The sequence below is a fragment of the Meriones unguiculatus genome, chromosome 7 (assembly GCF_030254825.1).
Source record: "Meriones unguiculatus strain TT.TT164.6M chromosome 7, Bangor_MerUng_6.1, whole genome shotgun sequence".
In the NCBI taxonomy this organism is placed as follows: Eukaryota; Metazoa; Chordata; class Mammalia; order Rodentia; family Muridae; genus Meriones; species Meriones unguiculatus.
This window is the reverse complement of record NC_083355.1, coordinates 5,124,324-5,146,922: the sequence shown is the minus strand read 5'-3', so window position 1 is coordinate 5,146,922 and position 22,599 is coordinate 5,124,324. Positions and strand designations below refer to the sequence as shown.

Genomic DNA, 22,599 nt, shown 5'->3' with positions numbered 1-22,599 from the left:
TTATCTTTATTTCATTTGTATTAGGCACCACACCCATATCTAACACTCACGGAGGCCAAAAGAGGGCATCAGATCCGCCTGGCGCTGGAGTTACAGGTGTGAGCCACTTGTGGGTGCTGGGAACCAGAGTCGGGTCCTCTGCTCTTAACTGCTGAGCCATCTCTCCAGCGTGGAGGCCTTCTTTTTTAAGATGCTATTCATTTCTCATTATTAGTTATTAGTACTAGTGTGTCTATGTGTGTGTGTGTGTTTGCACACCCACCATGGCACACATGTGGAGGTCAGAGTACAATTTTGTGGAGTCAGTTCTTTCTACCTGTATGTGGGTTCCGGGAATGAATGACACTCAGGTCACCAGGCTGATGCAGCCATCTCATTCTGCCAGTGTGGGCTTGCCTGTCCTCCACGTATACCCTCCTACACACCTGTAGACCTGCTCATCCTGGGGCAGGCCTCTGAGGAAGCCTCTTCAGGCTCATGCCCCAGGTCAGAGGTCACATTTGGGAGCCGTCAGCCTGACTAAAGGTGGTTTTTGTTTTTGTTTTTTTGTTTTTGACAGGGTCTCACTGTGTAGTTCTGGCTGTCCTGGAACTCACTTGTAGAAATCTGCCTGCCTCTGCCTCCCGAGGGCTGGGATTGAACAATGGCACAGGAGAGGATTTCAGGTTGAGCCGGGAGAGATTAAAGTTGGTGTTTATATCAGGACTTTAGCCCAGGTCTGAACACTGGGATCAACAAGGCCCTACTCAGAGGGCCCTGCTGAGCTGTCTTTCCAGTAGCCCTGGACCTGGTTTCTGTGGGGAAAGACTGCGGAGAACGGAGAACATGGCGTGGTTTCACAGGTTCTTTGGATAGCGCCGTAGCCCATAAGTGGGTACCCAAGAGTTGAGGTAGTTTTTATTGCAGATGAAGTTCACAAATTTTGTTTGTGAGATTCCCAGAAATTTGGGATTTGCTTCTGGGAACAGGGTCTAGCCATACTAAAAGGGTGTATACGCTCAGGCCTGAAGCACGGTTCGTTGCTGTTTTCGCATTCTTGTTCGAAAATATCTCTCTATAAAAGGAATGTGGTTTCCTTGTTAAAACCATCACTGCAATGTTGTTAATTGTGCAGAACTTTTGGACCGGAGACCTCAGACTCCAGAGGAAGGCTCCCTCTCCTTCCGATGTCTCCTCGATAGAAAGCGACCTGGCTTTCTATCCTGCCTGTCTCCTTCCAGCATCGTCTGGATGAGGAGCCCACAGCATTTGCTCGCTGCCACCAGGAGAGCGCTTAGGGACCAGGGATCCGCCCTGCATGTGGTTGCCTCTGAGACAGAGAGATGTCACAGTCTGTGCTGGGTACTGTTCCGGGTGCACACACCACGTGGCAGCAATGAGGTGCCGTACCACCCTCATCCTAGAGATGACAGGGACTTGAGTCCAAGCAGGCAGACTCAGGTCTGTGGTCGAATCCCTTACATGTCTGCTGGGGTCAGGGTTGCCCATGGCCTTGCTACAGAGTCTGGGTGTGAGACTGAGGCATACTCCGTGGGAGTTACTGATGGAGCTGCCACTATGTAGAAGCCAGCCCTAAGAAGAGTACCCTGGGAGATCCACGTGGGCCCAGTGCCACTCCTGGGTCCTTCAGAATGGGGCACGTGTCCCAGCTTTGCAGGGTGGGAAAGGCCAGGCCAAAGGAAATGGAAGGACCAAGGACCAGGAAGTATAGGTAGAAATTGCTGGAAAACCGAGTCAACCCCGGAACCTCCAGGTAGGAACCGCCTGTGGACACCCTGACCTAGTTTAACTTCTGACTCCTGGCTCAGTGAGATGACACACTCGTGGCTCTTTGACCATTAGTCACCAAGTGTCCCATCTTTTGCAACAGCCATAGCCGGAAACACACAGCCAGGAAGGTGACCCTGTTCTGGACAGCCTGGAGGTGTTCTCTGATATGGCTGTAGCTCTGGAAGATTCCAGATGCATCTGGATACTGCTGGCTCAGGCTGGAGGAAAGTCCGTCCCCCACCCCACCCCTGCCCTTGGTAGGATGGAAACTGGGAGCAGAACTACTAGTTCCCCTTTCAGAGATGGAAGTGAGGGTGGGCTGGCCCACCTGCTCCCCTTTTGTGACTTATGTGTACTTTTCAGACATGGCGTTATATAGCCAGGGTCATGCAAGGGTCACAGCCCTGATTTCCAGCCCTTCATCTAAAGTGCTCTTCTGCCTGGCAGCGTGAAGTTCCCAGGATGTCCGTCAGTCAGTCAGTCAGTCAGTCAGTCAGTCAGGGTGAGCAGACCTGAGGCCCGATTGCTGTGTGCCATTGTCCGTGCCCCACCCCCACCCCCAGTCTCCCTCTCCGCCCCCAGCTGTGGAATTCTGCTGGCTCCTGTGTCAGGAGGTTCCCTCGGTCCATCCCTTCCTGCTCTGGGAGCTTGCAGAACCACGTTCTTGCCTGTGGCTATGAGACAGGCTTCTCTTAGCTCAGTGGGGATGGATGGAGCAGCACCTGCTGCCCAGTCTCCACGAGCATCTTGTCCTGGACTGGACATGCCAAGGGGCACTGTGACACTTGCTGCCTGCTTCCTCCTCTTTCTCCCAGGTGTCCTGGAGTGGCTTCCCTGGGGTTTTCGAAAGCCTTTGCCTCTCCAAGTCCCTTGCCCGTGAGATCCACTTCCCAAGGAGGTCTAGATCCCAGGCCTCTTGCTGTTCTTAAGTACCACAGGCCCTGGCCAGGGAGGGCGGGTCACCATCTCCTGCCATCTGGCTCTGTGGTCCCTGCATGGTGCGTGTACGTCTGTGTTTTCCAGCTGGAGGCAGAGGAGGCTGCGCTCTCGCTCTCCACCATGTTCTTTGAGGCAGGGTCTCTCACCAAGCCTGGAGGTGGGCCCGAGTCAGGGGGCCCCATGATCCTCCTGTCCCTGGCTCCCACAGCACCAGAGTTATAGGTCCTCACATGATCTTTCATGCTGGCGCTGGATTCAAACTCAGGTCCTCCTGAGTTTGCAACAAGTGCTCTTACCTGCAGAGCCATCTTCCTCGCCTTCATCTTTGACTTCTGTGTTGGGGCCTGTGTGTGTGAGGCCCCCGGGTCCCCAGCCTCCGTACCCCGGGGATGAAATTCTCTCAGGGCTGACAGTGTTAACTCTAATCTCGGGGAGAATGTGCCTGGAAGACTTTTGCCTGCGACGTCACCTTTGCAAGCAGAGACACACACAGCTGGCAGGCTGCAGTAGTTTCTGCTTATTCCTGACTGGCAACCGGGAGCCTTGCTCCATGCTGGCTGACAGCCACTCCCTTCTTCCAGCTGCCTGTGACCACGCCCTTCGCCCTCCTCGCTGGCCCAGGAGGCTGTTGCTCATGGACCCTCTGCTGAGCCTGTCTGCAGGTGCCATCTTGCCATTCTCCCCTGTGTCCCTCTTCCTCTTCAGCAAATGAGAAACTCCCTCTTAGGATGCTTGCCAGCTAGAATTCTCAAACCCCTTGGTAACTCCCAAACCGGGCACCGGTAGCCCCATGCCAGGGACATCTTGCACAAAGGACACTGATGTTACCCGAGCGGGAGGTGGTGAGTGTCCGGGCTCTGAGTGACGCCCTCCCCTCTGGGGCTCAGCACACTCAGCCAATCTTGGCACAGCTCTTAGAAGTGTGAGTTGCTCCTGGGGTTCCTCCCCCCCCACCCGAAGGTGGAGGTCGCATCCCCTGTAGGTGTTACAGGGGACAGTGTGTGCTGTTCAGAGAGAGAGAGTGAGTCAGGCTTTACCAAGCCCAGTTTTAGAAGCCAGACGAACAGCCTAAAAACCCAGCCCCTGAGCACCTCAGGTGTGTGGCGTCTGTCCTGGCTGCAGGGTGGGAAGGCGAGGAGCTGCCCTGTCCATCAGCCCAGAGTGTCCAGCTTACCAATCCTCTCTCCACTCCCGGAGGAGCCCACAGGGCTGGACACCGGGTGCCTTTGGATTTGCCTTTGTCATGGATATCTGTGGGCCTGGTGGGGTTTGGGCTGCATTTGGTTGGGGTGAGGTGAAGGGCCTGGGGGATGGGCTGGCAGAGGGCTAGAACTGAGATCAGGTGTGGTGGGGATAAAGCAAGAGAGTGGGCTGCAGACACCAGGGTCATGCGGTCATGCAAAGGTCAAGTAAAGGCAGTGAGTGGGTGACATAGAAGACAGGTGGCTGATACAGCTTTTGTGTTCTTGCCGTGTGGCTCAGGCTGGTTTCAAAACTCAGTCCTTCTGCTTCAGCTAGGATCACAGTAGTGCGGCACCATGCCGTGCTTAAAGTCAGCCTTTCAAAAGAGAAAAGGGCCTGCAGTTGGGTGCTGCTCCCTGACAGGGGGGAGGGGAGGGGTTTCTCAGAAAGGAGGAAATGGGCCCCTCCTGCCCTGCAGCCTAGGGCCACTGACTTGCTTTGAAATCTGTTACCAGGGAGAGCAGGAGGGGCCAGGGCTTGTACAGTTAGTGGCAGGTCCCTGGGCCCTGGGGAAACCCAGGGTGGGGGTGGGGGCTTCCTGGGAAACCACGGAGCCCAGCTGAGGAGTGCAGGGATCTTAGAAAGCAGTGAACACTGAGGTTGGATGTGCCAGGGTCCAGGTGTACTCAAACCCAAGGAAGAGTTCCGATGTAGCATAGGAAGTTGTCTGGAGAAAGGAGGGAAACTGGGAGTGGACAGCACTGAGGAATCGAGGAATGGACGTATTGCCACCAACCGCATGGGGCAGCTGTAACATTGGAGAAGCGAAGCAATAGGGCTAGGGGTACTGAGGAGTGAAGGCAGGGTCCTGGGGCTGGGGTGGGGGAGGCAGGGCGCAGGCAGTAGGTGCTGGGGTCTCAGACGCGTGGGTTCTCCAGGAAGAACACGGCCTGTAGAGGGAGGTGGGGTGTGGCCCGAGAGAACCAACTGGAAGGATGTGGCAAAGCTGGTAAGGGGTTGGAACCAGAAGCAGTAAAGAGGCCTAGGGGAGGTCAGTCCAGGCAGCCAAGCTGGAAAGGGGAAGGGAAAGAGATCCCAGCAAGGGTCCTGGCAGGGCTGCCCTCAGGGTCAGAGGGTGTGGCTGGAGATGGGCCATGGGGAATCCTCCCAGAGCCCTGGTGATGTGTGGTGGGCAGAGGCCAGATGGCCAGGGCCAAGAAGTGCGTGGGCACTGGGAAGAGGGGAGCATGAGTGGGCCAAGAGGTTGGGCTAATGAGAATGGGCAGAGGGGTCAGAGAGCCGAGAGTGTGCTCTGGGCATTGGGTCAGCATCTCTTCACCTGGGCCCAGACAGGAACCAGAAAGAAGGAAGTGGTACCTGAGCACCCCAGGAACCATTGCAAGTCACTGTCTGCAGTGGCCAGACGCTTTCTAGGGGCCTGGTCTTCCCTCAAGGCCAGGAAGGGACCCCCCTGGCCCCCTACCACCTCAGGGATGTAACTTGCAGGTATTCCCTGCAGCCTTGGATGGTATGGGACCACCAGGGCACCCATGTATGCCACACGAGTGACAGCCCTGCTCCTGTTCTCTAGCACTCCAGCCTCGGAGGGGCGTGTGTGTGTGTGTGTGTGTGTGTGTGTGTGTGTGTGTGTGTGTGTTTGGGGGGGTTGAGGACTGGCATTTGGTTGGAAGCATCTGCTGTCCTTCTGAGCTGTTGCCTGGGTGGATGGAAGACAGTGGGCGGGAAGGTGAGCTTTGTGCAAGCTACAGTGCCTACCCGGAGAAAACAGGATGTGTAGAGTATGTGTGTGTGTGTCTGTACCATGCACACACGTGCCTACATCCCTCTTTCCTGCTAGCTTGGCGCTGCGTGTAGAGTGGAGCATGGGTGTCCTGTACTTCCCAGCAGATGTCAACCTCTGAAACGAGTCTGTACTGGGCTCATCTTCCTGTTGGTTTCAGGGGAGGTGGGAACCCCTGCTGTCACCTAGGAAGACCGTGGGTGCCGCTCCCAGGCCAGCCTGTGCAAGGACTCAGTGGGGGTGGCCTTTTCAGCTGGCACTCACCGGCCTAACAAAGGGGAGGGGTTTCCTCTGCTTTGGGGTACGGCTTGGTGGGTGTGGACTAGGCTTGGGAGTCAGTATCCCAGCAGGTTCCCCGAGGTCTCCTCTCAGGAACCAGGAGGATGGCACCCCTGATGCACTGCAAGAGTGAACCTGTCCTGCCGTTAAGTTCCCGTGAGTCAAGGGGGCAAGAGGGCTCCCGTCAACTTCCTGTGGCTGCTGAAGTGAGTTTGTGCAGACTGTGTAGCTCCCAGCAACTGACATTTACCATCTTAGGGCTGTGAAGGTCTGAAATCTAAGCCGCCCAAAGTGTGTGCAGGTGGGCTGCTGCAGGCGGCTCCAAAGGCCTGTCCCTGGCACGCACCGGCGGCTGTTGGCAACCCTCGGCTCGTGGCTGCGTTGCCCAGATCTCTGCCTGTGTCGCTTCACGGTCGCAGCAGACGCTGTAATCAGACCTCCTCTGTGTCTTTCTAGTCCAGGACACCTGTGATTGTAGCCGGCCCGTCGGGTCACTCTCAGCCTCCCTGTCTGTGTTCAGATCCAAAAGTCACCTCGCCATGTAAAGCCATGGCACCGTCCAGGCTGAGGACAGGACATTGCTCAGCCTGGTGCATCCTAAGACATTATGCCTCTGAGGTATAAAGTGCTCAAATAAATTGGGTAAGAAAAGAAAAAAAAGCATTTAATTCTTTAAAAAATTATTTTTAAAGATATGGCCTCCTATATTCCCCAGGCCTTGTTCCAGGGGTGACCTTGAACTCTGGTCCTCCTGCCTCCTGAGATTATAGGTATTTGCAGCACTGCTGGGTTACGTGGTGCTGGGAGGATTGAACCTGCGGCTCCAAGCAAGCTAGGTGAGACTCCTACCAACTCAGCCATTCCCTCAGCCCCACCATTATTATTATTTTTTTCTTTAAACATGTATTTTTCCAGCTGGACATGGCGGTATGCACCTGTCATCATGGCACCAGGGAGGCTGAGGTGGGAGGACCTGGGGTTTGAGTCTGTCCCAGGCTGCCAATGCGAGTGGAACGTCAGTGGCTCCCCCCACCCCACCCCCTCGCAGTAAACTCAGTCTCAGCGCTGCGCGGCCAGGGCCGCTCATGCCAGTCTTTCCATCTTTCCATCTCCACACATCTCTCTCTCTCTCTTTCTCTCTCTCTCTCTCTCTGAATTCTTTTAAAAGTGTACTTCTATGCAACTTTAGAATAAATAAACACAGCGTGATGAGTTGGCTGTTGGAAGGATCTACACGGGGCGGAAGCCAGTGTGTGCACGGAGACCCAGGCACCGGAAGGACAGGAGTTGACATAGCCTGGGTGTTCGTCACCCCTCCGTTCTTGCTCTTTTCTAGGGCTTCTCTGCTTGAGCGCCCGCATGCTTCCTGAATTCAGTTGTACAGGACCGAGGGGGAGCTTCCTCGACCCCAGGTCTTCATCGTATCCAAGCTTTAGGGGCTCCACAGACATGGGGGTGTGGCAATGCTCAGAGAGTCAGGCCAGTGTCCGGCTCCCTGGGGTCGGCCTCATCATCGCATGTCATGCAGGAGAGTGCTGACAGTCTGCGTGCTGTGTGGCCCTGTGTTCACTGAGTCCATTCCTTACAAGAAACTCCCTTCTTCCTGACAGGGAAATTGGGGGCATGGCCTCTGGGTCTCTGTGGTTCCCTTATATTTATTTATTTATTTGTTTGTTTGTTGAGAAGACTGTCCCATATAGCCCAGGTTGGGCCTCTAACTCACATGTAGCTGAGGATAACCCCGAACTCCGTCTGCATATGCTGTCTTGGGATTTCAGGAGTGTGCCACCACCTGGGGCAAGCGCTTGCGCAACTCCTCGACTTCTTCGCCTTAAAAAAAAAAAGACATGATCTCTGTCTGGAGAGATGGCTCAACAGTCAAGAGCACTTACTGCTCTTTCAGAGGACTGGGGTTTGGTGTCCAGCATCACACGGCGGCTCTAGGGATCCAACCCCCTCTTAAGGATGCGGTCCCATGTAGCCCAGGTTGCCTCTTACGTACCTAAGGCTGGCTTTGAACTCCTGATCCTCCTACCCTCCACTCTTCCTAGCTCTTCAATACCCTTTTTAAAAATATGATTGATTGGTTGATCGACTGACTATGTGTGTATGTGTGTGTGTGTACATACGTATGTAGGTCCATGCACATGAGTGCAGATGTCCTTGGAGCTTGAATTGCAGGCCCCTGTGAGCTGACTGACATGGGTACTGGGAGCCAGACTCTGGTCCTCCCTCTAGAGGGACAGTGTGGCTTGTAGATCCGGTTCTGGAAGTGGCCAGGGCATCCAAGAAGGCTCTGAGTCAGTGGCTCAGCAGTGGGAAGAGTAACGGGGTACATGGTACAGAGGCACCCTCCTATCCTGCACACAGGGCTGTAGTGCCCAGACATGGGCCTGGTTGCAACACAGCGGTGCCAGAGGCATCAGGCAGCTCTCTGGATTCCAGTGTCTTAGCGCGGAAGGGGAGAAGTATGTGAAATATCTCTGCCATTTTCATGTTGGTGACATCTTGAACTGATAATATTTTGGCTCTGTGAGATCAATTAAAGCAGGCCACATGGTTCTTCACATTTCCCCCGGTGGCAGTAGGCGTTTAAGGCTCCATCTCTAACTTGTGTCTTGGGCTTTGTGCCAGAGGGCCGATGGCACTTGGATGGCTTTTGGGCTACTTCCTTGACTGGGAGAGCCGAGAACCTACCCCCTTGAGGACGGATGGATATCCTGTTTGGGAAAGCACCCTCAGAAAGTGCCCTCCCAAGTCATGCTCTGGAGAACCCCATTTGACGGGTGCTGGATGAGAGGCAGAGCAGAGCACAAACTCACCCTGTGCTGGGCCGCCCTGTGCCACTTCCCAGGCCTGGAGGTGCCCACAGGAGACTCCAGAGAGCTGGGAGACTGAGTGTAGCATGTCCAAGAGGAGAGATTCAGGAGAGAGCAGGCCCTGTGCGTCCATGAAGGAGAGCCGGTAGGGCAGTTGGTGGCCAGCTTTGACATGGGTTGACAGAAGTCCTCCTCCACCCTCCACCGTCATGTCATTTTCTCTACTGACTGCCAGGGCTTGGTGATAAGCGAGGGGGTGGAGGGGGAGCGCTTCCTGGTTTGAATGGGCCTGCTGCTTTAACAGTATGACTGGAGGTGGTGAATCAGCTCCAGACGGGGAAGGCAGAGTCCAGCAATGCTGCATGGTGGACCAGAGGCCTGGGGCTCCTGTGTTTGGCTGGTAGGGCAGAGCCAGGCTGGGGACGAAATAATGTGTGTGCACACATCCTGGGGGGCTTTGGGGGCATCTGTTCCTGCCAACTGGGGGTAGGAGACACGGGGAAATCTGTCACTGGCCCTGAGGCCCCTCCAGAGTTACCCAAGGCTCCTCTCCACTTGAGCTAATTGCTCCTGCTCTAAGCAGACCTTGAATCCCACCCCCAGCACTCCCAGTGTGGGAGCTGGCCTGGGGCCACCGTGGCCATGCCTGAGCCTGGGAGTGACTCATCCCAGGTCGGAGGTTACAGGGTCTGGCAGATCCCAGCATCCAGCCCCGGCCCCCGCAGCATCAGCTCCTATCCTCTGTACCCCTGGCTCGTCACTCTCAGGGTCCCAGAACTTCACAGGAGCCTGCAAGGAGGGGTGGAGGAGGAGAGTACTGACTCACTGCCCAGCCCCCAAGGAGGGTCAGGAGCAGTGGGAAGAAGCAGGCACCAGAACGCAAAGTCCCTGAGGCTCCAGAGCAGAGGCCGGGTGAGCCAGCCCCAGCCCAGCCCCGGGGTTCTTGCCTTCCTCCCCTGCTTTTCCCTCCTTTGGTTGCAGCAAGCAGAGCCAACTTAAGCAGGGTGGCCATGCTGTCTCAGCCACCCAGGTGGGTGGTCAGGGCACTGGGAGAAACACAGAAGGCTGCTGGGAAGGCCAAGGTGCATGCCTGTTATTTGACTGGGTGGGGGTTGTGCCAGGCCGGGTACCATGTGCAGGGTCATTGGAAGGCGGTCCTGGCTGGGAATGGGGCTCTGTGATTGTGGGTTGGCACCGATTTGGGCAAACACAGGTTAAAGGCTAGGGCTGCGTGGCTCCAAGGTCGGTACTGTGCCTCCCTACGTTACAGCACCTGGGGGGGGTACCCTGTCATTTTCCTCTTAGTGTCCCATACTGCTGCTCAGTGTGCTGAGCCGAGGGGCCCTCAGGCTGTCTGCAGCAGCCGGTGCGTCTCTTCCCCGCCTCCTCGTCCCTTCGCCCTGCCCCTCAGAGCAATTCCCCACCAAGCCTCCCTCTGCAGGCTGTCCTGAGCCCTCCTACCTCTCTGCCCCACGCTCTGGGAGGCTCCTTGTTCCGAGGCCACAAAGCCCCTTTGATCCTCTGCTCGGCTCCGAGCCATGTGACCGAGTGGGCGGGCCGCAGCTCTCCGGCGTCCAGGCAGCCCGACTTTCAGCTGCTGGGGTGAGTCCTTGCTCTTTGTTCTTGGAGCCTCTCACAGCTTGCTCCGGGGGCCTCCAGGTGGTGGGGCCCGGCCGGCCAGCCCCATGGGTGCAGCGGGGCTGGGACCCGGGAAGCCCCGGGGCCTGGGGCTTCTGGCTGGCAGTCCAGACCTGGGTTCCTGGGCAAATGGGCGGCGGGATGCCGGGTCTCCACGCGGGAACCAGATTTTCGATCGCAGAATAGAAGAAAAGGGAGCTTTGTGCGATCACAGCTATCTCTTTGTAAATGTTTGGCCAACTCCACCGAGCGGTGGAGAGTGTCTTGGAGCACGTTGCTCCCTTCTCTGACTTCCAGCCGGGGCAAGAACAGAGGTGTATCAGAGGCTTCTTGCAAAAAAATCTCTCCACACAGTTACCATCTTCTGTTAGTGGGCGGCTTCCAGCGCTGGCTGGAAGTTGGTGACTGCCGGCTGTTAGAAAGGTGGCAAATCGAAGACCACAGGGTGCAGTGTGGTGGGGGCCGCACTGTGGGATGCTTGTCCTGCCTGCCAGCTTTGGGTTCTTGGGATGCGCTGAGCCCAGGAGGGTGTTGCTGGGCGGGGTGGGGGTTTGGTATGCGTTTGTTTTGCTAGAGAATGTGCAATGGGGGTGTCCGCCTTCCGAAGCCATGCGTTAGAACCTGTGCTCTGTGTAAGAGCCAGGGGCAGACAGTGCCCTCCAGCAAGCTTTGCAGCTGAGCTGAGCTGATGCAAGGACCCCAGCCAGCACAGAGAACATCGCTTGCACCCAAGCACGGAGAGACAGAAGCAAACGCCTTCTGCTCCTGGAGACTGCCTGAACTTCCAACCTGCTGTGTGCACCCCCACCCCTGCTCTAAGGAAAAGCTGCTGGCTCTTGGTTGGAGATCTGGAGGTCTCTTGGGGAGAACATGTCTGCTCCCCAAGAGAATCGTGAGATCCCTTTTCTTAGAGAAAAAACTGTATCCCCCGGAAGCAGCCCAGTAGCAGGTTCTGGCCACTCTGCACTGGACACAGTTGGAACTTGGTTTGGATCTCATGTGGAAAACCCAGAGGACAGCATGGTGTTGGGCCTCCTTCATTCATATTTTGCCCAGCTTCCATTGGCAGCCAGGGCACTCCTCTCTAGCAAATAGGAAAAATGTGCTTCTGAAGCCTTGTGGATGGGCAGCCAGCCTCTGCCTCAGGCTGGCTTGGAAAGGGGGTTCATCCTTCTCTTCTTGGGTCTCTTTCAAGGTATGAGGTAGCTATAGAAGGGAGCTTTGAGCTTACAGCAATCCTTCTGTCTCAGCCTCCTCAGTGCAGGGTCATAGCTGTGCACCACCATGTCTGGCTAAGATTTTGCTTTTAAACATTGGTCCCTGGGGACCTGAGTTGTGGCTAACCTGGCCAGCTCCTTCAGTCCCCAGGTCATTTCAGTGTTGGCTCACCCCAGGTTCTGTTGCATCTACTGAGCGTGTTCATATCTCTACCAGCTGGCCCCTGTGGTCATCATGGTGACAGCTCGGCTGTCACCTACTGTTCTGTGCTTGGGGTGGTAACTCTCCTTGGTGGAAGCCAGCTCTGGAAAGGAGGAGGCCAGGTTGCTAGCGTCAAATGTAACGTGTGAGACCGGTCCTTCATGGGCCTTGGAGCCCTCTGAGCATCAGCGCCACTGCCCCTGGCTGTGAGAACAGCTCTGGGCTGTTGATGCAGGAGAACCTCTACCCATTGGGGAACAACGTTGCTGTTGCCTGTACTCCCAGCCCCCTCCCTTCCTTGCCACAGTATCCTCCCCAACTTCCTGTTGTGTCATTGCTCTTGTCAGATAGGGTGGCTCTGCTGGGGCTGAGGCCCCCTTGTACAAAGAGGGCCCCACAGCCCCGGGCAGCACAGATTCCCTGCCTGGGTCAAAGGTCTCTAGGAAGCCAGCATTGAAGCTGTTTCCTGTCTCCCATTCCTCTACACAGCGCAGTCCCTGCTGGCTTTCCCACACCACCCCGGAAGTTTCTAGGCTTCCTCTCTCACTTGCTGGCCCTGTGTGTGGGAAGGACAGCTTTATTCTAATGCTTGTAGGCAAAAATGAAAACAAAAAACAAAACCAAACCCAGTGCCCACTGGCAGAGGCTAGGTGGGCCTCCTCTTCCTTACCCATCCCCCCTCCTCTCACCACAGACCAGGCCAGTGTTGCCAGCTGAGCTTTAGGAAACGGCCTGGGAGTGGTGCCCCGCCCAGAGGTCTCTTCCTACAGTTTGGTCTTTCGAGAAGTTTCCAGCCAGCTCTACCCTTAGCTGGCTCACCTCTCCCAGACTCTCTGCCTTGCAGCACCAAGCTTTGATTTGTTTATTGAGCACCCGCTCTGTTCCTTGGGCAGGTAGAGACGTGCTGCCCTCAGGAGCTTCGGAGCCTTGGACTCCTTCCCAAGGAAGACTTCTCAGGGTAGTTCCTGTGCGGAGTAGTGTGCCGAGTTTTCTGTGAGTGGAGCGGAGCTGGGCGCTCCTACCTGCATCTGGGGAGTGCCTGTCTGCACTGCACACCCGAGACCTTTGCCTGCCAGCTCTGTTCCCACCCTACCTGCCTGGCTTCCTGCACACCTTGGTGCCTGAGGGTTGGATGGGCACACCTGCCTCTTCCTTCCGTCATGCACCCCGAGGGGCACACTGTTTTGCGGTAAAGAGGCCTGTGGAGCCTGAGCTCATTTTCCGCAGCCCCTGAGCTGCTGGCCACACTCTGGTTCCACTGCTCGCCCCTGCAAGCTGAGTTCACCACCTGATCGTACCCAGCTCACTTCTCCCTGCCTGCTCCCACTGGTACCGTTACCATGTGGGGCCTGGGCTTCCTTTAGGGCAGGCTCAGTGCAAAGCGCGGTGAAAGACACAAAGGCTTGGAGCTGGGAAGATGGATGTCAGGTAGAGATGCTGTCACACACCCTTAATCCCAGGAAGCCAGAAGCTACGCAGAGAAACCTCTCTTGAAAGTCAAAACAGTGTTTGCTGTTGACCTTGACAGCGTGAGTGCTGTTTCTGTACTCCACATGGTAGGAGAAAACTCTCCTGCAGGTTGTCCTCTGAGCTTTACCCATGAGCTGTGCCCATGCCATATGTGCATGAGTGTGTATAGCTATTCTGTAGATACTCTAATGCATACAGTGGATAGATCTCTCCCAGGACTCTGCCCTTCCTAATTGCTTAGCATCTTCCTGAAGCCAAAGACCTGGGGGAGGGGCATACTGAGGTGCCAGCCCTTTGGCACCTTGGGGTGCGTTTGGAATCCCAGCTGATGGCTGGCCACAAGAGGACTGACACCAAGTCACTGGCCCTCTTCTTGTCTTTGGGCTTCCTAACTGCTGTCAGTTGCAGGTTCCCGTCCTGGGGGCCGCAGTCTTACTCGGTTCTTTGATCCACCTGGGCACCCATGCTGGGTGAACACCCCACCGACTGAGCCTTATCTCTTGTCTCCCTTTTGGTTATTTGTAACCCAGGCTAGCCTTGCATTTACATGCCTCCCACCTTAGCCTCCCAAGCGCCGGGATTTCAGGAGTGTTGCCACCGTGAAGGGTTTCTGTCTTGCTTTTGGGTGCTGGGTGCCAAGCATAGCCTGGTCGCCAGGGGTCATGGGACAGTTGTGTTTCCACAGTGGAATGTGATCAGAGCTCAGAGCTCCAGGATCTCTTATCTTACCTCCCAGGCCTTGTCCCAGGTGCCTGTCACCACTGGAGGAGGAGATAAGGCGCAGCCCTGCTCGGCAAACCTGGTCCACCGGGGTGTGAGTCTCCCCTTTCTGTGCTACCCGGAGCTACTGGCCAGGACCTGCCCTGAAAGTGGCTGTGGCTGGCCCTCCTGTTCAGTGGTGATTTTAGTGTCCTGTCTGCCCTTCTCAGTGGCCACTAAGGTTTATCGATTTCCGTATCCCTGATCTGGCCTAGGTGCTCATTTAGTTAATGTTTGAATGAATGACTTGGCCAGCATCGTGTGACCTTGGATTTTCTGCTTCGGTCCAAATGTTTGATGGTTCCACCAAGGCCAGCTCAGGGGCCTTCTGAGGAGTCTGTCCTCCCTGCCTTTCTCTCATATGAGAACTTTTTTAAAAGGGGGAACAGGAAGGGGTGGAGAGGGCCCCCCAACTCAATTTCTGTTAGCGACCTTGTCTCAAAAATTAAGGTGAGTGGGCCGGCCAGATGGCTCAGTGGGTAAAGGCATTTGCCGTTAAGGCTGAGAACCTGGGTTCAGTCTCCAGAACCGACATGGCAGAGACAACAGTTCCTGCCAGTTGCCCTCTGACCTCGACATCCGTGCCATAGCGCATGTGCATGCTCTATCCACAGTAAAAAAGAAAAAAGATGGAGGCCTGGCAGTGGCGGTGCACACCTTTAATCCCAGCTCTCAGAAGGGAGGCAGAGGCGGGCGGATTCAGGACAGCCAGGGCTACACAGTGAGACCTTTCCCTGCCCCCCCCCAAAGGAATATTAAAAAATAAACGAGGTAGAGAGTGACCGAGACAGGCACTTGATGCTGCTCTCTGGCCACCATGTTCATGCACACTCGTGCACACGTGCCCACGCACAGACAGGCACACACACACACACACACACACACACACACACAAAAGAGACAAAAGTGACTTTCACAAGTTCTTTCCAGGGGCAGAGGATTGGGATAACTGGGTCTTCACCCTGAGACCCCTGTGGGTTTGGCGGAGGGATGGGAGAGGGTCTTCTGTGAAGTACTGAGCTGGAGAGGTGCCCGCCGACTGTGGGGGTGGGCTGGGTCAGGACGGGGGCGGGGTCCTTGTGGGCTCTGAGACAGTGCCGTTGTCTGTCGTCTGGTGACTGGCGACTGGAGGTGAAGGGATGTCATAGACCTGGCATGAAATGACGGAGGAAGATGCCAGTTGCCTTTGGGGAGCCAGAAGGCTTTGCATCGTGGCTCACCTGGTGGCAGAGCCAGCTTATGCCCACGGGCTCTGCTTAAGTATTTGCTCAATAGTCACTTCTGCTGGGTCCAGTAGAGCCACCACAGGCCGACCCGGTAACCGGTGACTGTAAGCTTGGTGGCTTGGTGACTGGAGTTTCTGTAGGGGTGCCTGGCTTTTCTCTGTGCGTGTGTACAAGTAATATTGGAGATGTGCATATTGATGACAGGGCTCAGCCTTGGGAGCTCTCTCTCTGTAGTTTTGTATTTTGACATAGGATCTCATTTCTTTTACCCGGAGCCTACCCATTCAGCCAGGCTAGCACGCAGGGACAAGAATCCAACTGCCTCTTCCCTGGAGCTAGGATTATCCTGGGATTAATAGTGCTCTCCACACACCCAGCTCTCCCTGTAGGTTCTGAAGGCTCCAACTCTGATCCTCATGTTAATGCAGCAAGCCCTTGACCCAGGGAATCGACTCCCCAGCCCCAGGGCCCCTTCTTAGGAGAGGATAAGCCAAGCTGATTGTGCAAACTTTGTTAAGAGAATGGCAGGTGCGGTTTCCCCATTGAGCTGCCCATTTGGGTGGAGCCAAAGCCCCCAGCAAGCTGAGGGGCTGATTCTGGGTCTCCATCTCCATGTTGAATTGGCCCAATGAACCTCCCCGGCATGCGTCTGCGAAGGTTGTCGCTTCCTCCTGCTGCTGACTTTTGGAGCCTGGCCAGTGTAGACCTGGGAGTTAGACCCTTGGCTGTCAGTTCAGCCAGCAACTCGTGTACCAAGTCCCTGTGGACATGGAAGCATTGTGGCGTTCTCCACTGTGCGTTCCCCACCTGGGTTGAATGGGTGGCCGCCTCAACTCTTACACTTCAGCACCCCAAAGATGCTGGGAACCCCTGAGAGCTCAGCTTCCAGAGAGCAGCGCATCCTGTGTAAAGCCTGGATCCTTGGTAAAAGTAGGGTTAAACTAAGATGGAAGGCCTGAAGTCAAGAAGTGGGCTCCTGGTTTGGCCCCGACGAAGGTCTGTCTAGACGATGAAGAGGAGAATGGGGAAAGGGCGAATGCTTTAAACCCACTTCAGGGTGGGTGGCCGCCCTGCTGTGGGTCAGGAGACCAGGGTCAAGGTACTGGCTGCCTCTGCTGTGGCCCGTGCAGCAGATCCCTGAAGGACACGCTGGTGGCTTGCGAGCTTCTGGCATCTTGCTGGCTTTGACAGTCACACCCTGCAGGCTTTAACATGGAATCGGTTCACACCCACAACCCTAGCACTCCGGAGTTAGATGCAGGAATAACATGAGTTTGGGGCCAGCCAGAGCCTCATGGGCTTCATTAGTCCCAAAACTCTCCCCCAAGGATATACGTGATGTCTATGCACAGATATTCAGGGAGGTGGACAGCCAGGCTCTGTTCTCTTGCAAAGCTTGGGCTACAGCTCCATGAAGTTTTCCCGCGGTAAATGGAAGGATCCAGCCCATCCACACAGAATACAGAGAGTAGGAATCCAAGCGCCCTGGGCTGCTGATGAGAGCCAAGCATACAAGTTAGGCCTTCCAGAAGTTTCTGAACCTGTAGGGTAGTGAGTCCCAAGACTTTAAGTGGAGGTGACGCCTGGGGCCCTAAGATTGCAACTGTGGTGGAGCCAAGATAGCTTTGGTATGAGGCAGGAAGGAGGGGCAGCCCAGGATTTGGCAGTGTAGGTGTGCTCAGGAGTGCTCAGGAGACAGAGGAGAACTTGGGAAGTGTGGGTCCCTGGATCACGGAGGAAGGAAAGGTTGGGGGTGTACCCTACCACCAGCAGCTGCTTTGAAAGCTGCTATCCCAAGTGTCACCCACACCCTCACCCTCCCTCAGAGCTTGCCTGCTTCCTGCGGGCCTGGGAACAGCTAGGCCGCTCCCAGACTGTTCTTTTCCATCCCGCCAGGTGTCATGGCTGCCCTGCCAGTCCTCCCCCATGGTTAGCTGTAGTCTGGGCTCCCAGTTGCATTTCCTGTAGAGTCATGAGGCTGCCCTGGGGAAGAGGGGTGAGGCACAGCCACCTTTTTCTTCTTTCAGCGAGTCACAGATGCATTTCACAGTGCTGTGGAGCATCTGTCCACATGTAGGACGTCCATCGTGATTGGCACTCAGTCTTGGTCTGGGAGGACTTCGAAGCCAGTCCCATCATCAAGTTAAAAGGAGAGACAGACGATCTCACTTAACATGGGTGATGTGAGCAACTGCACTGGCCCCCGAGAGGCCTGGAGGTTCGGGGGTAGTAAGGAACTTCTAGAAGCCTCCACCTTGTGCCTTGCTAAGTCAGCCCTTTCTGTTCATCCAGAGGTGGGCTTACCTGACTCCTGTGAGGAGAAGGAGGCCATGTCTTCCTGGGATACAGCTCTGGATACAGGCAGCTGCAAGGCCTTGGCCCTTGAGTCTTTGCAACAGGAGTGGGAGGCGGGTTTTCCCCAGGGTCCCTACTTCCCTACTGGAAGATACAGTTAGCTCTGGCTGTTTCTACTGCCGACTTCTTTTATTTACTTTATTGCTTTCTGCTTCTTTTGTTTAAAAGTGACTTTTTGCGACTTGACTGGTTCCTGGCCCCGGCGCACAGGAACACTTTAAAACCCAGGGGAGACCTCTGTGAGCATCTTTATGAACCCGGCATGATCGTGAGAAGCAGTGATGGAAGGGAAAGCGGCAGAGTCTTGTCCCTGTGGGAGCCACGCAGCCTAGTTCCGGGCCTGGGCTGAGGCTGCAGGCTGGGTGTGGACAGCTGTGGGTGAGGTGCCAACCCTACCAGGCCGTTGTTCGGCTGGGTTTTGTCTTTGGTTTTTGAGGCAGCATTTCATGTAGCCCAGTTGCCTGAGACTCACTGTGTCGCTGAAGATGACCTTGGACTTCCGAGTCCTGAGCTTGAGGTTGTCTAGATGGGGTCCTGTACTCTGTACTCGTCAGACTTTTCCAGAGAAGCAGGGCAGTGGAAGGGATAGCACACCCCCATCTGCAGGGATGCCAGTGGGCGCCCGAAACCTCCACAGCACTGAACCATATTCGTGCTCTGCATACGTTCCTCTTCTCGAGGAGGAAGAACGCTGCGTTGCGGAGTGGGACCACATTTTGCACATGTCCATCACATCTGCTTCCATTGTGAACTCTGCTGCAGTTGGTACCTGAGTACAGATTTTCACACAGATGTGTATTCTCACCTCTCTGGGGAAATCGTTGAGTCACATGGACAAATTTAGGCCAGTGGTTTCTAAGCCAGGTACCTGAGGATGGTCGCAGGCCAGGTAGGCACACCATGCTTGTTTCAGTTGCCTTTGAGTCTCTTTCCAGCTCTCCCGGGGTCACCCTCTCTCGGGGTCACCCCAAGCCTCTCAGTGTCCTCTGGAGTGTGGAGGCTAAGCATGGAGCAAAGAGGACTGTACCAGTGGGCAGTGGGAGGCACGGGTGAGAAACGGGAGGCATGGGATCTGCACCCAGGTCCTGGCCCCTGGCTTCTGGATCCCGCTGCCTTTTTATTTTTTAATTGGCAGAGAAAACCGACCTGATCAAGATGCCTAGATGGGATGGGGTGACGTGGGGACAAATTTTCCCGAGTATGACCTCCGAGCCAAATCTACAGGCTCCAGCCCAGGGCAAACAGGAGGAGCATGGTGCCCTCGGGGCCATAGTCTGTGGGGAGCATTTCTGGACCTTTGTGTTACACCACACCACCACCAAGTAAACCAAAAAATAAGTGTGAGCCATCACCACTGAGCACCTGCAGATAATGTGTGATCTTCTCCTCTTGCCTGCACCACCCCATCCCTCTGTGACTGTGTCCCACCACTTTGTCCACTTCCTTGGGACAGCCAGCCAGCCAACTTGGAAGACCCATTGGGCACAGCTTCCAGAAGTTTGCCAGGCCCCTCCTTCCCTGTCCCCAGCCATCCTTGTTCCTGCGAGAAATTACCATATGAATGTTGTTCCTTCCCAGAGCCAGGGTTGGAGAGGCCCTGGGAGAAGGCAGGCTCCCAGGCTGCAGGTTCCGGTGTTGGCTTAGGACCATCCAGTGTAAGCCAGGGGCAGTTTTCCTGGAGGTCGTTTGTTTACATCCCATAATAGGTCTGGCTCAGTCCTGGTTTTGAGAAGAGGTGAATGAAGAAGCTGAAGGTGCAGGGGACTTGAGCTGGGGAGGGGGGAGGCATGAAGGACCCCACAGTTTGGAGATCCCCCACCCCAACATGTCCACCCCCCTGACCTCCTAACCCCTGACCCGTGCCTCCTCCTTGAGCCATCTGTCATGTGTTCTGAGAAACATGTTATTACCCGGCCTTCTTGTGGTATTGCTACTTCCTGTAGAGCTGCAGACCAGGAAGGAGGGTGCGAGGCAGTGCAGTTGCTGTGAACTTTTGTGCACTGTTGAGCATGCACAGGTCTGGCTGGTCAGTATTCAAGCAGCCCTAATGGTCCGGCTTGAGTCAGGCGTCAGGTTGCAGTTTCTGTTGAGTTCCTTTCTCAGCTGCTAGGTTCACTTCACAACCTGTGTGAGTTACCAGTGTTTGGGATGCAAGGACATAGGGACCGGCTGGCAATGGCGTTTCTTCTAGATGCCCTTGGTGATGGTAGTGAGACCCAGTCCTCCATATGGGGCTTAAGGGGCCAGGCTGGAGCGAAAGTTGGTGGTATCTGCCCAGGTGAGGGCCTGGCCTGCGTATCCGCTGCTTGCCCTGCCGTGTTTTCTCAGCTCGGTCCGAGCCTGGCGTTGGGACACGATGAGAGAACAAAGCCCAGCTACGTCTCACTTGACTCCTGACCCCATCAGTATTTCTGAGCAGTTTTCCTCCGTGGGCCCTGATTGGAGCACCCTGGGAAAGCCCTTCCTCATGTCCCTGTCCTTGGCTCTGCGTGGCTTCCGCAGGTGACAGCATCTGGAAATAGTTAATGCCACATTGCAGTGCTGGGACACAGAGATTCATGCGTGTGCAAGCACGCCCGGGGAGCGCTTCCTTTAGGAGGTGGGGGAGGGGCAGCGGAGCAGGTGGGCTGACTAGGGAGTGGAGCGAGGGAAGCAGGTAGCTGTGCCAGGCACCCGTGCCAGCCAGCAGCCACTCATGGTGTCCTTGGAGGTTAGAGGCTGTGCCATCAGGAACAGTCAAGACATGCACTTACTATAGACTGAGCAACATGGAAAAGCAGGGGAAACCAGCAGTATAGGTTAGCTGTCCGGGGAAGTCGGGGTGGACGGCTGGGGGTGGGGGTTGGGGAGTGAGAGGTGGTGGCAGCAGCAGCAGCAGCAGCAGCAGCAGGAAAAGAATGTTCTAGACAGGTTGACTCTGAGGGCCTTTTCTGAAGAGCTGAGAGGAGCCTGGAAGGCGTTTGTGTGTGCGGAGAGTGAAGGGGGCTGGAAGTGCGCATTTTACTGGCAGCAGCTGTATGAGCTCTGCGTTCGGTGGCTGTCACCCTCCCTCTTCGCAACAGTCTTATGAGACAAATATTTCCTCGTCTTTATACACGAAGACAAACGACATAAGGCTCAGTGCCACTGTTCCACGGCGTGTCAGAGGAGGGAGAAGGTAAAGGGCTCTGATTCCGTGCCATCCTGGGTGCTGTGCACACCAGCCATGGTTTGAAGCAGAGACAGGGTCAGATTGGGGTATGTGTCACATCTGTCCTTCCAGGGCTGGGGAGGTGGCTCTGGAGTAAAGCACACCCCAAGTTTGTTCCTGGAGCCCGTGTGAAATCCAGGCGCTGGCATGCAGGCACCCATGACCTCGGTGCACCCCTTTTGAGAGATGGGGTCCAGAGACAGAGCTGACAACACACACAGCCTTGAACAAGAGACTCTGACTGGATCTGTGGTAGTGAAAAAGCCGGGGACCATGGTGCGATGGCTAGACGGCTGAAGAGGCCGTTTCCGGTAGTGAGGGGATGTGGTCAGAGTGTCCACAGTTTGGGCACCTTTCCAGATGGTTCCTGCACATATAGACATGGACAGGGCAGTGGCTATAGATACCAAATGATTGGTGCAGGACCTGGTGTGTAGAGCCTTGGGACATGCCTGCTGATCTGTGGTGAGCATTTATCATTTATCCATCTGCCCACCTCTCTGTCCATCCGTCTGTCCGTCCATCCACCCATCCATTTGTTCGTCCACCCTGTTCAGATACCACTTGGCATTGCTGGGTTGTCCGTCTGAACAATGTGTCGTAGGCTGTCAGGATGTGTTTGCCCCACCAAGTGATGGCCTCTCCTCAGAGAAGAGGGGCGTGGTATAAGGGTCTGTGTGGGATCTGAGACAGCCTGGTTGAGGGAGGCCACCTTCTAAGCTGAGGCTGAGGGAGCCGTCCAGAGGTCTGCAGCTTCCCAGCCTGATGAATTCTTGGCTTTCAGAGTCTTCCTGAGATGGGTCTGGAGCCACATGGCTGAACGACTCGTCTTGGCTCTCCTGCCTCACCTGCTTGGACTCCATCATACGACCGAGGTGTCTTTTTCCTTGAGGGGTCTCATGGTCAGGCTCGCTTGCTCCATCTAGCACCAGCTTCCCTCTGCCTGGCCCTTAAGACCCCAGGCCTTCAGTCTCCTCACTCTCTCCAAAGTAAGCCTTCGGCAGCTTCAGCTGACCTGGCAGAGGAGACCTGTTTGGTATCTCTGGGGTCAGGCCTTTGTCCACAGGATTTCTGGCAGGGGGACCTTTGTCTCCTTTTTGTTATTTCAAGTGATGTCATATGCTGGAGGAGCCTTTGACCATGTTTCACCCCACAGGCTCTGGTGTGTATCAACAGCTGACAGCGTGCTGATAGGAGAGGGGTCAAGGATTGGGAGGCAGCTCTGTCCCCATCTCCCTTGGGGGACATCCCTGATAAGAGGAAATTCTTGTAATAAATGGCCAGTGTCCACCAGTCCATGATGGGGGTGATGGAGTGGCTGCTCCCTCATCCTCTTCTTTCTCCATAGACATTTGTCAAGAGCAAAGGGAGTGTGTGGCCCTGGATCATTGGGGTCCTGGATAGGGCTGGGTCTTTGGGTGCAGCTATTGCTGCTGGGGCTTCCTGCAGGTGGGCACAGTCAGGGTCGCCTGCCTCCACCAATGCTGCTATGCAACAGACTGCTCCAGGGATGGGCATAAGAGGAAGGGCGACCAGGGGAGCCCTGAACCGTATTTAAATACATGCTTGGCCCAGGAATTTGGAGGGCTCTGTGGGGCCCTTGGTGTGCTGTTGGAAGTCTGCAGTGGCTTTTGAGGAAATGAATGAGGAGAGCTTGCAGGTTGGAGCCTGCCCTGAGCAAAGATTGATGTCTCAATAGGCCTAGCCTAGTGAGAAACTGCTAGCTGCAAATAAAGAACAGAAGAGGCCTCC

General features: G+C 55.5%; 2 protein-coding genes across 6 annotated transcripts in view; one reads left to right on the top strand and one right to left on the bottom strand.

Annotated features, from left to right (window-relative positions):
* Septin9 (septin 9) overlaps positions 1–22,599 on the top strand; it is a 151,367-nt gene that overhangs the window by 111,170 nt on the left and 17,598 nt on the right. Inside the window, exon 1 of one of the 5 annotated variants that reach the window (XM_021640418.2) lies at positions 10,254–10,392. The exons of the other annotated variants lie outside the window; for them this stretch is intronic. The gene's annotated coding sequence lies outside the window, so the exon portion shown is untranslated. Of the gene's footprint in view, positions 1–10,253; positions 10,393–22,599 lie in introns of those variants that run through there. 5 annotated transcript variants of the gene reach the window in all.
* LOC132655089 (uncharacterized) lies at positions 6,568–11,177 on the bottom strand. Its single transcript, XM_060386323.1, has 2 exons — positions 10,252–11,177; positions 6,568–7,801 (listed from the first exon to the last, which is right to left on the bottom strand). The coding sequence occupies exons 1-2, from the start codon at positions 11,037–11,039 to the stop codon at positions 7,627–7,629; spliced, it is 963 nt and encodes a 320-aa protein (XP_060242306.1). The 5' UTR covers positions 11,040–11,177; the 3' UTR covers positions 6,568–7,626.